The sequence below is a fragment of the Lolium perenne genome, chromosome 5, assembly GCF_019359855.2.
Source record: "Lolium perenne isolate Kyuss_39 chromosome 5, Kyuss_2.0, whole genome shotgun sequence".
In the NCBI taxonomy this organism is placed as follows: domain Eukaryota; kingdom Viridiplantae; phylum Streptophyta; class Magnoliopsida; order Poales; family Poaceae; genus Lolium; species Lolium perenne.
In genome coordinates this window covers 200,413,211-200,430,369 of record NC_067248.2, presented here as the reverse complement: position 1 = coordinate 200,430,369, position 17,159 = coordinate 200,413,211, and the positions used below count along the sequence as shown (strand labels likewise).

The window sequence follows — 17,159 nt, the reverse complement described above, 5'->3', positions numbered from 1 at the left end:
TTCCCAAAACAGCTTTCCACAAAACATACTTTGTCTAAATGAGGCCACAATTCTCACACTCATGTATATTTGTATTGCAAATAGTTTGAGATAGGCCAAGATGGGTTTTATTGTACAAAACACGCATTTTCCATTCTTTAAATCTCATATTTGAATCCCTTAGTCTGTTTGTTACATAGGTGCCCTTGGTTTCTTGATACTACTCAGTTTTGCCCTCTCCCTCCACAAATTCTCTCACACGTGCAACATTTCTCTGATTGGTCTAGCCCATGTCACGCGGATCATGCCCGCCGACCGTTGATCGTATGATCTAACGGGCAGGATAACCCCTCTCTCTCTGTCGGCGGTTACCTTCCACTCTCTAAGTATGCTAAAGGGCGGTTTTCTGTATTCATTTTCACGCGCTAAAAATTATAAACTCTTTTAGGCATTACTTTTCACGCAAAAAATGATAAACCATCACCGATTTGTTGTAGCCATTAATTTTCACGCAAAAATGATAAACCATCACCGATTTGTTGTAGCCATTAATTTTCACGAAAAAAATGATAAACCATCACCGATTTGTTGTAGCCATTAATTTTCACGAAAAAAATGATAAACCATCACCGATTTTTTGTAGCCATTAATTTTCACGCAAAAAATGATAAACGAACCAATCTAATCTATCTCTGTATTTGAAGTTTGGAAGGGTTCACCATCTAGTTATGTTAACTTTCGAGGTTTTGACCTGAAAACAAATGGGTATTATAAAGGGAAATAAAAGTTCAAAAAAATGTAAAAACGAAACAATCTACCTATCTTTGTATAGAAGATCGTCTGTATGATTTTTGAGGTCATTTAGAGAAGGTAGAAAAAAATCCCTTTTGAGAAGGTCGAAAAAGCTGGTTTCAGTGAGATCTAACCAAATTTGGCATACATTATGCCATATCTATAACAGCAAGGAATATCTAAAAGGGAAAGTTTCACAAAATTTGAAGTTTATGGCGAAAATGATGCCATACATGATGCTGTTTTCGAGGTTTTGACCTGAAAATCAATTGGTTATTATAAAGGGAAATAAAAAGTTCAAAAAATATAAAAACGAAACAATATATCTATCTATGTATAGAAGATCAGCTGTATGAAATTTGAGTTCATTTAGAGAAGGTAGAATAAATTACCTTGTTAGAAAAGCTGGTTTCAGTGAGACGAAACGGCATGCGTTTAAGCAAAGTGATTTTTTCGAACATCTCCAAATGACCCCAAATTTGCCATACATGATGCCATACGTGTAAAAACAAGGAACCCTATCTAAAAAGTGTCAAAAAAGTTTGTCCAACCGTATAGCTCAATCAAAAAGAACCTCACCATGGCGCTAGTATAATTTTGGGCTTAGTTACAAACTTTCGTTACCTAACCTTCAACACGAAACTTGTTTCAAATCACTTTTGGCGTACAAGAAACAAATCCATCCTTGATTCGAGCACCACAGCCTCCAAACTTTGCCGATGCCGATATCGGCATGGTCAGAACGGCTATGCTCGCCGCCACTGCTAGGTCACCGCTGGGATGCACCCTCAATCCCGTCCCCTCATTCGATCACTGACACACCAGAGATACCGCCGAGACCAATGCCGAACGTACATGCTGATGCCAATGCCGAACATGCATCCACGCCGATGTGGGCACGGCCACGCCGCCCCGCTATGCTGGACGCCACAGACCACCGCGAGGTCTTTCCCTTCGCCACCACACTCTTCTAGCACCCATCTATACACGCCAGAAAGGAGAGACACTAGTTTTCTGATTTAGGAGTATATGATTTCATTTTATCAAAGTAGTGCACTGTATTCAATGAAATGATCGCTGTACAGGTAGATTGACTCGGGTAAACCGTATCTAAGCTAAGATAGAATCTATTGCATGAGCTGAGATGAGCTTTTTTTGCATCCGAGTGTATAATTTGGGAAGGTGTTTGTTAGTGCAACAGTTTCTTCTTCTAGGGAGATATCAATACTGGTATGCTGATGGCTAAGCCGAGAATCAATGCCTGAGGGGTTATCGAGAGTCAACCCAGTCTGTCTGGCCAACAATACAAGTTTTGGACTTAGAGAAACTCGATGTCTACATTGCTCGCGTTCGTGTCGGACATGGTCAGTCAATGTTTTGAGGTAGTCGTCGATGTTGTCGACCATTTCTTCTCTTCTTTGCATGGTTAAACGCGTCTAGTTCATATCTATCTAATGCCTCTGGTCTCGCCTCATGCAGTTCTTTGTGGACGTCGATCTCATCTCGGCACCCCGCAGGCCACCTCCTCTGTGCCATCGCTGTAGAGCTCCGTTTAAAAATATATTCCTACCCGTGTATTGCCCCTTGTATCAGCTCCATGGCCCACTTTTCATTCGATATACCGAAGCCCCACTCGTGCGCGTTTTGGTCAGGGATACAGCGATGCTTACGGTCAAACAAATATGGATGGTATGATGTGTCTTTGCGGGATCTACGTGGCCCCACTAGTCAGAAGATAACGGTCAACCGTCGGGCAACCGGCCGTTACAGCACCTGTGATGGTTTCAGACAAGGTCTTGGGGAAAACTGAGGAAAAACTAAGGAGCTGGGGAAAACTGAGCACAACTAAGGAACCGGGGGCACGAAAATAGAAATCCCTAAATGGAAATCTGGAGGCTTGCTTCTATCTGGGAGCTCCCCTGCATCCTATACGAAGTTCTGCTCCATCCAAATGCGCGTGTAAGTTCTGCTCCATCCAAATGCGCCTGTTGTAATCCGCATATGCATTGACATATAAGTTTAGCCACTCAAGACACGAAAAACTTTTGTAGGGTGTTTTTACCTGGGGAGCAAACTTCTTTCTCCAATCTTGGTGCATATCGGTGAAGGGTCCCCTTTAGAGAGCAATATTTACACCACTGAGCGCAGTCTTCACGACAATATTATCCATGCTCTTCCTTCACGAAGAACTCCATATTGGCATGTATGTACTCACTTGATTCGTAAAATAAACTAGCGCTGAAAACCCTGTTGTGTGCAGTGGATAATTCCTTTTTTTGTCGATGATGTTAACCGTATTTTTTTTCTGCCGTGCAGCGTATTAAGTGCTATCACCATCATCTTCGGTCTGTATGTAGTGTTTTGGGGTGAGGCTTTTTACGGTAGGGATGATAAAACATGAACATTTGAGCTAGGATATCTGATGGTTCATATTGACCGATACTTGTCAAATAAATTAGTAGTATTTATTCAACGAAGGGCATATATAGCAAGTGCAAAAAAAAAAATGCCTACCTAACATAGGAAACTTCTGTAGCTTAAACTTCCTTTTTTTTGGTGAATGAGCTTAACTTTTATTATAATAGCTTCTTTATTTTTTCCCTTATACTAATGGTGCATCGTACAACAACAACAACAACAACAACAACCAAGCCTTTCAGTCCCAAACAAGTTAGGGTAGGCTAGAGTTGAAACCCATAAGATCTTGAAGCCAAGTCATGGTTCCGGAACGTGGATAGCTAACTTCCACGCACCCCTATCCATGGCTAAAACTTTGTCGATATTCCAAACCTTCAGGTCTCTCTTAACGGACTCCTCCCATGTCAAGTTTGGTCTACCACGACCCCTCTTAACATTCTCATCACGCTTTATCCGTCCGCTATGCACTGGCGCTTCCGGAGGCCTCCGTTGGATATGTCCAAACCATCTGAGATGATGTTGGACCAGCTTCTCTTCAATCGGTGCTACTCCAACTCTCTCCCGTATATCGTCGTTCCGTACCCGATCTTTTCTTGTGTGGCCACATATCCATCTCAGCATGCGCATCTCTGCTACAATTAACTGTTGGATATGTCATCTCTTCGTTGGCCAACAGTCAGCGCCATACAACATCGCAGGTCGGATAACTATCCTATAAAACCTGCCTTTTAGATTTTGTGGCACTCTCTTGTCACAGAGTACGCCAGAAGCTTGGCGCCACTTCATCCAACCAGCCTTGATTCGGTGGCCCACATCTTCATCGATATCGCCATCCTTCTGCAACATGGACCCCAAATATCGAAAAGTGTCTCTCTCCGGTACCACCTGCCCATCAAGGCTAACCTCTCCCTCCTCGTGCCTAGTAGAACTGAAACTGCACCTCATGTATTCAGTTTTAGTTCTACTAAGCCTAAAACCTTTCGATTCGAGAGTTCGCCTCCACAACTCTAACTTTCTATTAACCCCCGTTCGGCTATCATCGACTAGCACCACATCATCCGCAAAGAGCATACACCATGGGATGTCTCCTTGTATATCCCTTGTGACCTCATCCATCACCAAATCAAAAAGATAAGGGCTCAAAGCTGACCCTTGGTGTAGCCCTATTCTAATTGGAAAGTCATCAGTGTCGCCATCGCTTGTTCGAACACTTGTCACAACATTATCATACATATCCTTGATGAGGGTAATGTACTTTATTGGGACTTTGTGTTTCTCCAAGGCCCACCACATGACATTCCGAGGTATCTTGTCATAGGCCTTCTCCAAATCAATGAACACCATATGAAGGTCCTTCTTTTGCTCCCTGTATCTCTCCATCAGCTCTCGTACCAAGAAGATGGCTTCAATGGTAGACCTCCCAGGCATGAAACCAAATTGGTTTTTGGTCACGCTTGTCAACCTTCTTAAGCGGTGCTCAATGACTCTCTCCCATAGCTTCATAGTATGGCTCATCAGCTTGATTCCCAGGTAATTAGTACAACTTTGAACATCCCCCTTGTTCTTGAAGATTGGTACTAAAATACTCCGCCTCCATTCTTCGGGCATCTTGTTTGACCGAAAAATGAGGTTGAAAAGCTTAGTTAGCCATACTATCGCTACGTCTCCAAGGCCTCTCCACGCCTCGATGGGGATACCATCAGGACCCATCGCCTTGCCGCCTTTCATCCTCCTTAACGCCTCCTTAACCTCAGACTCCTGGATACGTCGCACAAAGCACATACTGGTATCATCAAAGGAGTCGTCTAGCTCAATGGTAGAGCTCTCAGCCTCTCCATTGTAAAGGTTGTCAAAGTACTCCCGCCATCTACGCTTGATCGCCTCATCCTTCACAAGAAGCTGATCATCTCCGTCCTTGATGCATTTGACTTCGTTGACATCCCTCGTCTTCCTCTCCCTAAACTTGGCCATCTTATAGATGTCCCTTTCGCCTTCCTTCGTGTTTAAACGTTGGTAGAGGTCCTCATACGCCCGACCCCTTGCTTCACTCACCGCCCGCTTTGCAGCCTTCTTCGCCACCTTGTACTTCTCCATGTTAGCTGCACTCCTGTCCAGATATAGGCATCTGAAACAGTTCCTTTTCTCCCTAATAACCTTCTGGACCTCATCGTTCCACCACCAGGTATCCTTAGCTTCCCTTCTACTTCCCTTAGTCACCCCAAACTCCTCTACAGCGACCTTCCGCAAGCAGGTCGCCATACTCGTCCACATCATGTTTGCATCGCCTCCTTCCTCCCAAGGGCTCTCCTTAATAACCCTCTCCCTGAAAGCCTGGGATGCCTCACCCTTGAGCTTCCACCACTTTGTTTTAGCGACTTTGGCGCGCTTACCCCGCTGGACACGGATCCTAAAGCGAAAGTCAGCAACCACCAGCTTATGTTGAGGGACAACACTCTCTCCAGGTATCACCTTACAATCAATGCAGGCGCGTCTGTCTTCTCTTCTAGAGAGGACAAAATCAATCTGGCTAGAGTGTAGACCACTACTGAACGTCACTAGATGGGATTCTCTCTTCCTAAAGAGGGTGTTAGCTACGACCATGTCATAGGCTAGAGCGAAGCTCAGGACATCTTCTCCTTCTTGGTTCCTGATGCCATAGCCAAAGCCCCCATGCACCCTTTCAAAACCTATGTTAGATGTACCCACATGACCATTGAGGTCTCCTCCTATGAAGAGCTTCTCACCAATAGGTACCCTCCTAACCAAGTCCTCCAGACCTTCCCAGAACTCCCTCTTGGTGCTCTCATTGTGGCCTACTTGTGGGGCATACGCGCTGATAACATTGAGGACTAAGTCCCCAACAACCAGCTTGACAAGGATCATCCGGTCCCCTTGCCTCTTGACGTCCACAACTCCATCCTGAGGCTCTTATTGACCAAGATGCCTACTCCATTTTTGTTTGAAGTTGTCCCCGTGTACCACAACTTGAAACCGGTATCCTCCACCTCCTTCGCCTTATGTCCCTTCCATTTGGTCTCTTGGACACATAGGACATCAACACGCCTCCTCACCACTATATCAACTAACTCCCGTAACTTACCCGTCAGGAACCCTACGTTCCAGCTACCTAAGCCCCGTATCCTCCTAGGCTCGGCTAACTTCCTTGCCCTCCGCACTCGTCGAGTCAAATGTGGAGACCCTTGCTCATTTTTCACTACACCGGGGCATCGGTGCAGCGCGCCCCTAAGGATGCGGCGACCCGACCCTTGCTCACTTATCACCGTATCCAGATCAAGATACGGCGCGCCACCAAGGGGTGACGGCCCGGCCCTTGCCCATTTGACACCACACCCGGGTTCCGATGTGGCGCGTCGCTAAGAGGGTTACGCCCCAACGAGGTTCCTTTGGGTTTCATCTCCATAAGAGTGGCTGGGTTTTTTACGTTGGCTCGCCTCGCCTATCACAACCCTCCTCCTTTACCCGGGCTTGGGACCGGCTATGTTGAGACAACATAGGCGGAGTTTCGAAGCATCTCGTGATGATCGGATGTGATAGACTCAACGTTCACATACAACGGGTGTAAGCCATGTTGCACACGCGGAATACTTGGGTTTGCTTGATGAGCCTAGCATGTACAGACATGGCCTCGGGACAACGGAAACTGAAAGGTTGAACACGAGTCATATGGATGATATGATCAACATGTTGATGTTCACCATTGAAGCTACATCATCTCACGTGATGATCGGTTTTGGTGTAGTGGATTTGGATCGTGTACCACTTAACAACTATGAGGGATGTTGTATTAAGTGGGAGTTCATTAGTAATTAGATTAAAACATGAACTGATTATCATGAACATAGTCTGAGTAGTATTTTGAATTAATTTTGTAGTATTGGCATCCGTTTTCTACCATGCGCTAGTCTTATAATTGAGATAGAAATACTGTTAATATCTGATAAGAAACTTTACGGACTGGTACCGTATTGTTAAAGAATCAAGAAATGATTAAGTCCTATTGCAAACTTTTAGTAAACCTCACATTGTTGATTCAAAGAGCTATGGTTTCAATTAGTACCTAAAGTTATCTTGTCTCCGTGAAACTTGAAGTTCAAATCTGTTTGAAAAGTAAGGAGCTGAAAATTTAGTTTTCAGAAATAATCAAGGTATGAGATATATGTGATATCTAAGACCTTATTACAAGATGATAGAATATAATTTGGTGAGACTACATAAACTCATAAGTTTTATGGGAATGTATGAAGATTGAAGACGCCAGGCGTCCCAATCCTCCAACTATTGGAGCACTAACGATATTCGCATATCCATGAAGTGATCGTCCTTAGTATGCACCGTTGCTAAGACTCGTCGTTTCGAAGCATCACGTGATGATCGGGTGTTATAGATTCTACGTGTGCATACAATGGGTGCAAGCCAGATTTGCACATGCGAATACTAAGGTTAAAATTTACGAGCCTAGCATGTACAGACATGGTCTCAGAAATTCTTCATGAATTGATGGATAAAATTATGAGTGAAATTGTTCATCATATTACAAAGTTACTAATAGTGAAATCTAGAACACTTGTCATATGATGATAAACTTCAAAGTAAGAACCTCAAGGTTATTGGTATTTGACCAACAAACTTAGAAGTTATTAAAGATGAAGTGTTTTTCTGAATAATGAGGAAAGCTAAAAGAGAAACTACAAAAGATTATTGGCAAAAAGAAAGAAAAGACTAGAAAGTCTAGCTCAGGTGTATATAAATGATATACATGTTATGGTTGTATTCCTAGTTAAGTCACACAATGAAATTCTTGGGTATTAGTACCATATTGGTTGGTATGAAGTGTCATACAAAACAACGCAATACAAGAATACAATGGCCTAAGTGACTGATAAGGAATATGGTAATAATGCACGTCTGGAACATAATAAAGTGATGTTATGTTTATCGTTGGCATTCTACCTAGCCCTTTGAATTTACAATACAGAACTTAATAATTGTTATTTTGCTCTGGTCAAATGAAAACAAAGAGTTTTTCAAATTATGACATTACTCCATGTACGATGGATAAGTTATTATAAATCTTAATGGTGAAACACACATACATAAACACTGACGCTAAAATGCCATAAGGCAAATGATTTGAATTCCACTTATTTGTGGAACCGCCATTTAGGTCATGTTAGAGAGGAACACATGAAGAAACTCCATGCAAATGGATTATTGGAGTCATTTGATTTTTGAATCATTTGGCGCTTGCAAATCTCTTCTAAAAAGGAATGACTGAAATACCGTTCATAGGCCAAGATTTGAACAGGCAACTAACTTAGTGGAAACATACATGATGATGTATATGGTTCACTGGGCATAGTTGTGTGCGGGAGTTTTCTTCTACTTCATGAAAACTTCCAACAATGAATTGAGTATATATATGTGGATATATTCGATAAGGAAGAAGTTTGAAATATTTGAATGAATTCAAATAAATTTCAGCATGAAGTGGAAATCATCGTAATAGAAAAGTCAAATATCTATGATTTGATCATGGTGGAAATATTTGAATTACGAGTTTTAGCGAACATCTAAGAGAGTTATGAAGTTGTTCTACAACTCATGTTTCTTGGAGTATCATAGTGATGATGAAGTATCTGAAAGACGTATCCAAACCTTGTTGGATTAATGATGAGATAAAATGAAGCCATTATATTTTTGTGGATTATGCTTTAGAGACTATCGCTTTTTACACTAAATAGAGCATCATCATGATCCGTTGAAATGACACCATAAGAGTTATGGCATGGGTATGAACCCTAATAGTCATTTCTTAAATTTTGGTATGCATAGCATATGTAAATAAATTTAAAACCAAAATCGGATAAATGTCTTTGTTGTTATCCCAGAATTGGGAATTCTTCCCACTATGAAGTAAAAGACAAAAGTGTTTGTTAAAGTTACTTGCTTATTTCCAAGAAATTGTTTTCTAGCAAAGTATTTGAGTGGGAGGACAATAGAACTTGATAAGGTTTATGAACCTGAGCATAATGATCAGAGTAGCGCAGCATCGGAAATTGGTTCCGGAAGCGGCCACGACGATCATGGCTCCCATGACTACAAAGTGTTATAGCCATGGAGATCGAAGTACATATTAAACCTTGTAGGTATGGTTTACTTTGTGATCAAATAAATGATTTGTGGACAAAGGATTGATTTTGAACAATGATAAACCAACTACAAACAAAGAAGTTATGATGGGCCCTGACTCCGTTAAAATGGCTATACGCCATGAAATCCAAGATAGATGAATACTTTTTGAAAGTAAATGGATCTATAAAATTGATGGACTTGGATGAAATATCCTTGAAGAAGCTTGACTTGTCGAAAAGTTGTTTACGATAAAGTTCAAAGAGTTGACTATGATAAGATTAGATCTTCCGTAGCAATGCGTATAGTCTATGTGGATTATTCTAGTAATCACTACATATTTCTTTTATGAGATATGATAGTAGGATGGCAAAATACATTACTTATCAGAAGTGTGTATTAAAGGTGTATACAAGATACAACCAAGAGTTTTGCTAGTCCGTAGAATACTAGATAGGTATACAAACTTCAATTGGATGAAGTGAGTATCAAGGAGTTGGAATCTTCACCAGATGAAATAGTCAAAGAGTTTTTGATTTCATCAGAGACGATGAAGAGGCTTGCATTTGCAAGAAATTAAGTGGGAGCGCTGAGACATATTTATAATACTTTATGTAGATGACATATAGTTGGTTATAAATGATGTAATTATATACTTGATTAAAATGTTTCATTGAGAAATTAACTTCAATGAAAGGATATGGACTGAAACAAATTTTGTGTCAAGATCTATGAAGATAGATTGAAACACATAATATGTTTAAGTCAAAGTACATAGAATGGATATTGAAATAGTTCAATATAGAAATATTAAGAAAATGTTCTTGTCATGTGAAGTTTTAACAAGACTTAAGTGTATCTGACACTCAATGAGTACAAACACATGAGTGATTTTAGATCACGAAGAATATGTACAAAATCAGATGTCCTGTGCTCTAAAGAGTTAGGAGCATATACCAGAATGATTCATGTGATGATCATTGAAAAACAGTAAAGAATATTCTTGAGTACTTAAGAAGAACCAAGGATATATATATAGTTTTGTATGGAGAAATGACAAACAAATCACTGTAAGGTGTTGCACCGATATTTGTTTTGTCACATATGAAAATAAAATTTCAATCTCAAATTAGACTAAGTGTTGTTTAAAAGGTAGCACAATGAGATAGAAGTTGTCTATGTTAGATTTAGATGAATTCTAAATGTTGTGACGGATTCTACAAACGAAGGCAGATTATGTCATTATTTTGACAATGACTGAGGATGTTAAAGTCAAAAGTTCTTTGAGAACTTGGTGTAGTTCCGATAGTGTCAGAACTCTGAAGCTATATTGTGTGTGACAATATTAGTGACTTATTTCAGACCAAGGAATTAAGGTTCCACCAGAAGAACAAACATATTTTAATGCCGACTCATTTGGAAAATAAGTGATGTGTGAAGACGCAAATGAATTGCAAAATACATACAGTTCTGAGCATGTCAGGTCCGTTGACTAAAACCTCTCTCGTGAGCAAAACATGATAAAGCACCGGAAGGCCAAGGTGTTATATCTTTACAAATGTAAACTAGATTATTGACTCTAGTGCAAGTGGGAGACTGTTGGAGATATGCCCAAGAGGCAATAATAAAATGGTTATTATAATATATCTTTGAGTTTATGATAATGTTTACATACCATGCTATAATTGTATTAACCGAAACATTGATACATGTGTGTTATGTGAACAACAAGGAGTCCCTAGTAAGCCTCTTGTATAACTAGCTTGTTGATTAATAGATGATCATCGTTTCATGATCATGAACATTGGATGTTATTAATAACAAGGTTATATCATTGTATGAATGATGTAATGGACACACCCAATTAAGCGTAGCATAAGATCACGCTATTAAGTTATTTGCTATAAGCTTTCGATACATAGTTACCTAGTCCTTATGACCATGAGATCATGTAAATCACTTATACCGGAAAGGTACTTTGATTACATCAAACGCCACTGCGTAAATGGGTGGTTATAAAGGTGGGATTAAGTATCCGGAAAGTATGAGTTGAGGCATATGGATCAACAGTGGGATTTGTCCATCCCGATGACGGATAGATATACTCTGGGCCCTCTCGGTGGAATGTCATCTAATGTCTTGCAAGCATATGAATAAGTTCATAAGAGACCACATACCACGGTACGAGTAAAGAGTACTTGTCAGGAGACGAGGTTGAACAAGGTATAGAGTGATACCGATGATCAAACCTCGGACAAGTAAAATATCGCGTGACAAAGGGAATTGGTATAGTATGTGAATGGTTCATTCGATCACTGAAGTCATCGTTGAATATGTGGGAGCCATTATGGATCTCCAGATCCCGCTATTGGTTATTGGTCAGAGAGAGTACTCAACCATGTCCGCATAGTTCGCGAACCGTAGGGTGACACACTTAAGGTTTGATGTTGAAATGGTAGAACTTGAATATGGAATGGAGTTCGAAGTATTGTCGAAGTCCCGGATGGGATCCCGGACATCACGAGGAGTTCCGGAATGGTTCGGAGAATAAGATTCATATATAGGAAGTCATTTTATAAGATTTAAAATGATCCGGAAGATTCTATGGAAGGTTCTAGAAGGTTCTAGAAAAGTCCGGAAGGAATCACTAAGGAAGGAGGAGTCCTGGAGGGACTCCACCTCCCATGGCCGGCCAACCCTAAGGGGGGGGGGGAGTCAAAGGTGGACTCCACCAAGGGAGCATCATAGAGAAGAAAAATTATATGGAGGGTGCCAATACTAGCTTTTGTTTACCTCTATCAAACGGTGAATGAAAAGTTTAAAATATGTAAAAGCTTTACCGCACTGAAAAGTTTAAAATATGTTAAAGCTTTACCCCAATGGCACAAGGCAGATTGCACGACGAGGAGGGCCGACAAGGTGTGCTGCCAGGCGTTCGTCGAGGCGTAGATTGCCAGCCTGCAGACGATCGACGACAACGACGATCGCTAGCTCGACATGTTCTCATCGACACCGGTGGAGTTCTCGACGGAGGACGAGCCAGATTTCGATTTTTAAATTAGTAGTTGCTAGAGTATTTATATTTCATTGTATTCCGAACTGAGTCTTATCTATGTTAATATGAACTTTATTTTATGTCTATTTTTCTACTTTATTTGATATTGTTTGGTACAAAAAAATTAGCGCGCCAAGTGAAGCGGCCCACAACCGCGGGGCGCTGAAAGACCAAAATAGACGCTGCAAACCACGTTTAGCGCAATTTATTTTGCAGCGCCTGTTGGAGTTTCTTAATTCTTTTTATGGGAGCTATCTCTAAAATGAAAGAAAAATGTACGATAAAAAATTATATATATTGTTTTGATGTACGTGGCTTGATCAAGCTACGTGTGAGTAGCATTGACATATCAAATCGGATGAGTTGTGACAACACTTGCCCATAATAAATCAAATCAAATCGTGATCCTTATTTCCTACCCGGTGATGTAGATATAAGTCAATACTACTCGCATGTGTGACTAGTAAATTGCACCGTAAAAGACCTCTTTGGGGTAAAGCAGATGATGTAAAGAGCGAGAGGCTGGCCATACGTTGTACTGATCCTTAGAGCATTGTAGAGCACGATAGTATCGGTGTAAAAATACTAAAATAGAGAGTGAGACTGACCTTTCAGAACCATTGTTATCTGAAAGCGCAAAATACTTCAACATGCCAATGATATTGCAGTACTTTGAAATGAGTTTCTGGCCTGTGAATTCGTCATCAGTTGTTTTATGTACTTCATTTTACTGATAGCTACATAAAGTAGAATATATATTTGTGATTTGGGGTCCTTGTCCATAGTAAGATGATCAAAGACACGGTCTGGCAGTCTGCTCAATGCACAATCTGCAGAGCATATCTGACCCAACAAGCCATGAACCTATCGCTGTCTGCAATTACTAGGATGATTTATGCAAGATGGAAGATATATGATGGAGGTTTCCAATTGGCAAGGACTGAAACCTATGTCAAGCAGGGCCAGTAGTCTAACAGGAAAGAGTCACACAGAAAAGGCAACAAGAAGGCGATGCCATGCCTAGCTATAACTATTATTGCTATAACCATTATTGCAAGTGAAAGTGAAAGGAGGTGGATATCTTTGAGGTTGTGTTAGGCTGGACTTGCCTCTCTCATGAACCATGATCCACCACAGCTTTCCCTTGTAGTAATACTTCGATGGGAAGGATGGCAGAATTGGTCAACAAAACATTGAAGGCACGCCAGCAAATCTGTCTGCTACTTTTGTATGTAAGTGCTAAGTTGCCGATAGCAGCAAATATCTGAACAAGAAAGGACGGTAATTGGCTGATCAGCTTGAGGTAGGTTTGTTTCCGATGATGACACTTGAGGTAAGTACACGCTGGAGAACAAAGAAAGCGTACGTGACACAGATCTTGCGAAAGCATACATGCCATCACAATTCAGGGAAAATAGGCTCAAAGACGAATTTTAATAATAAACGTAACTACACAACACGCTGCTGCTGTCCAAAGATCCAACGAGCAATAGACCATCAAATCAAAACAAATGATTTCATCAACCATCAGAAATACTGAAATGTCGAAAGAACACGATCTGGTGCAGATTTGCAGAATACTGTGTCAAGCGAAATTTGAAGAGAAATCTTGAACAAATTAAGGTGGAAATAACTTGAAAATTTTGCAAGAAAGTAATATATAAATAAATTACGCCAGGTACTAGGTACATATATAATGGTCTGTCATATCAAAGAACAGCATATACAACCCTCCTCCTGATCATACAGTAGACACTACCTAGCTAATATAGATGATCAGAACACAGAGTAATCTCGTCTGTACAAAGCTAGACCAGGCCAACCTAGAGATATAGTAAATGGTAATGACTCGCATCAAAGAAGGCGACACAAGTGACCCTGACAGACGGTCACTGGCCAGGCCAAGCCGAGGCTCAGACCGATCAAGCGTATCCGCCCTGCTTGTAGCCGTTGTGATGGTCCCTGCGGTTGTTCCTGAAAGCGCAGCAGCCGACCGAGTAGACGATGATGATGAAGACGAGGAAGATGATGTTGAGGATGGCGATACGCTTCCAGTCCCGCCTCACCGTGGCCACCACGCCGGCCTTGCACGACTGGCAGCCGTAGCAGAGCGTGGCCGCGTCGTTGCCCCACGTGGCGCAGTCCGGGTCCGTCGAGTTCGAGGTGCCGGTCCACTGCGTGCTGTTGGAGAAGGTGAAGCCGCAGCTGGCCGGAGGCTTGCAGCAACCGGACTGCACACAGAGGAAGGGAGAAATGGTCAGCCTCGGTCGCAACACAAGGATGCTAATTTAATTTCACCCATTCAAGAAAATAATGATTATTAGGTTTCAGTGATCCAGTCCTCATTTTTTAATGAAAGAAAATATTCGGGCACGGACCGGTTGAATACTGTGAGCCTAACTAGTCAACAAGTTTGGTGATATGTATCCTAACCATTAAATATTGCAACGGTCAAAGGATATGGAAAGAGTTGAAAGCAATCCAGCTGCCCAGAGGATTGCTTTGCGACGAAGGAAAAAAAACACTAAATAAGGAGTAATCCGTTGATAATACCATGTGCTCACGAGTCATCCCCATTGGAGATTGTGAAGATAGTATCAAATCGAACACTAGTAGGTATTCAAAACCCAGACCTGTACTTTTGTTTTTGATTCAGCAATGTGATATTTTACCTTGTAACCATGCATGCTACTGTTATGTGCAAAAAATGGAGTCGGGGCCATGACTAATCGTATGGACATAAGCAAGTCTAGCAGACTAGAAGTTTCAAAAGGAAAAAAGTCAGAGTAGATATAAGTTCTGCCATAAAATCGATGAATGATGTCTACCTCAGGCTCACCCGTACGTACACGTAAACGTCACCCCTAAACAAGTTGAGCAACTACAATTTCTGGAACTACATTGTTGACTTTGGCACTAGGAACTATCTTATCCTCCTGCTTGATCGTCAGAAATATCTTCGCGAACGCATAGGCAACACGTGGAAATAAATACCACTCATATTTATAAGAGAAAACATGACAACAAGTAATACACGGCAAATTAAGTGTACCTTTTCTATGTTAGCGGTACGACTATCTTCAGAAGATATATGAAATTAATGGCCAATTATAAGATGATGCAAAGTGAGAACAGTTTTTTTCTTTTTGGAAGTAATTAAATGGTGGTGGATGGAGCGGTTACCTGGATGGGCGAGACGTCGTTGCGGAGGAAGCGGCTGAGCGTGTCCTGCTTGTCCTCGAGGGACCTGCAGACCTTGGAGTCGGCGAGGCAGCCCCTGATCTTGTTCCAGTTCTTGCTGCTCTCGACCCGCTTCTGCAGCCAGTTGGAGTAGTCCCCGAGCCTGTACTCCCTGATCCCGCGGTCGGACACGGCGTCCCCGGCGCCCTTGTTGGTGACCACGAAGGCGAAGACGGTGAAGCCGAGAAGGACGACGATGAGGAGGAACATGGCGACGAGGTAGAACCAGAGGAGGCAGGTCACGCGGCAGCACGCGCCGACGAGCCCCGCGATGGAGACCAGCATGAGGAAGACCCCCACCGCGATGATCGGCGCCGCCAGGTACCGCTCGCACTCCGTGCCGTCGGCGCGCTGGCGCAGCCAGATGCCGCCGGCGAGGATCGGGACCGACAGGAGGAAGGTGATCGCGTTCAGGACGCCGATCATCGTGTTGCTCAGACGCACCATCGTGAAGGTGCCGGCGGCGGCGGTGCGGTTGGTTTCTTGGAGAGATTGGCCGACGGTTGGTTTCTTGGAGTTTGGAACGGCGGTTTTCGAAAGTTTTTGGGGTGGGGGTAGGGGAAGTGGCACGGTGGGTTGAGGGAGATGTGGCCGTGGACGTGGTATTTGTAGATGGGATTGTGCGCGTGGGGGATTCATTGGGCCGTGGGAGGGAGAGCGGAAAGTTCTTGGGCTTTTCGTGTGCGACGGAAAGGTGGCGCGGTGGTTCGATCCTGGGCACAGAAGCTATTGACCGCGCGACTGCCTGCCCAGGTCTGCACACGCAAGCGTATTGACCGAGCCCTCCTGCCTCGTGTCTGGTTATGTTTCAAATTTTCTTTGTTCAGGTTCCGATGAGCTCAAAAGGATGTGGCTATTTGGGGGATTGATTGCTGCTCGATCGGATGACGCGTTTCGGGTCGCTCTCCGTTGATCGCAAGATGTTTTCAACTTGGTAACGACATGTTGACAACGAAGTGTTAACACACATTTTTCGACGCGCTGAAGAAAAGAAAACTAGGATCTACCAAATCACACATGCCGTGTACAAACAAATATGTAAAACCCTTTTAGCAAGCCATTTTGGTTTGTTACGGCTTACAGAGGAAGTACATAATAGTTCCGCAAAAAAAAGAGGAAGTACACAATAAGTTGTCGTCCCGCCGTCAGTCTCACCAAGAGGTTTTCTCTCCAACACATTTCAAGAATTTAAGGTGGGTATTGTATGTAGGAGTTAGTTCCTCCGATTCATATTTCTTGTCGCTAGTATATGTGTATCTAGAACTAAAATGTGTATCTATACATCTATATTAGAGATAATTAATATGGATCGGAGGGAATACTATTCTGCGTAAGTACTATACAAGTAGTAAATAGTATCTTATATGAAAATTCGGTTCGGACTTGGGATGTCATGAGGCTATTTACTTTTTGAGATCTGAAAATATGATTATAACATTTTAAAAGTTCTGAAAGAAATTCTAGACATAGATGATGATGTAATCCACCAACACAAAATTTGAACCTAAATTACCTTAAATTTTAA

General features: G+C 42.1%; 2 protein-coding genes across 2 annotated transcripts; both read right to left on the bottom strand.

Moving 5' to 3' along the window:
- Positions 1-2,697: 2,697 nt before the first annotated feature.
- LOC139831716 (uncharacterized) lies at positions 2,698-6,072 on the bottom strand. The gene is made up of 2 exons (XM_071821039.1): positions 4,887-6,072; positions 2,698-2,756 (listed from the first exon to the last, which is right to left on the bottom strand). Exons 1-2 carry the CDS (start codon positions 6,070-6,072, stop codon positions 2,698-2,700), a joined length of 1,245 nt encoding a protein of 414 aa, XP_071677140.1.
- Positions 6,073-14,035: 7,963 nt separating this feature from the next.
- LOC127301507 (tetraspanin-8) lies at positions 14,036-16,226 on the bottom strand. Its single transcript, XM_051331764.2, has 2 exons — positions 15,578-16,226; positions 14,036-14,625 (listed from the first exon to the last, which is right to left on the bottom strand). The coding sequence occupies exons 1-2, from the start codon at positions 16,079-16,081 to the stop codon at positions 14,317-14,319; spliced, it is 813 nt and encodes a 270-aa protein (XP_051187724.1). The 5' UTR covers positions 16,082-16,226; the 3' UTR covers positions 14,036-14,316.
- Between the last annotated feature and the right edge of the window lie 933 nt (positions 16,227-17,159).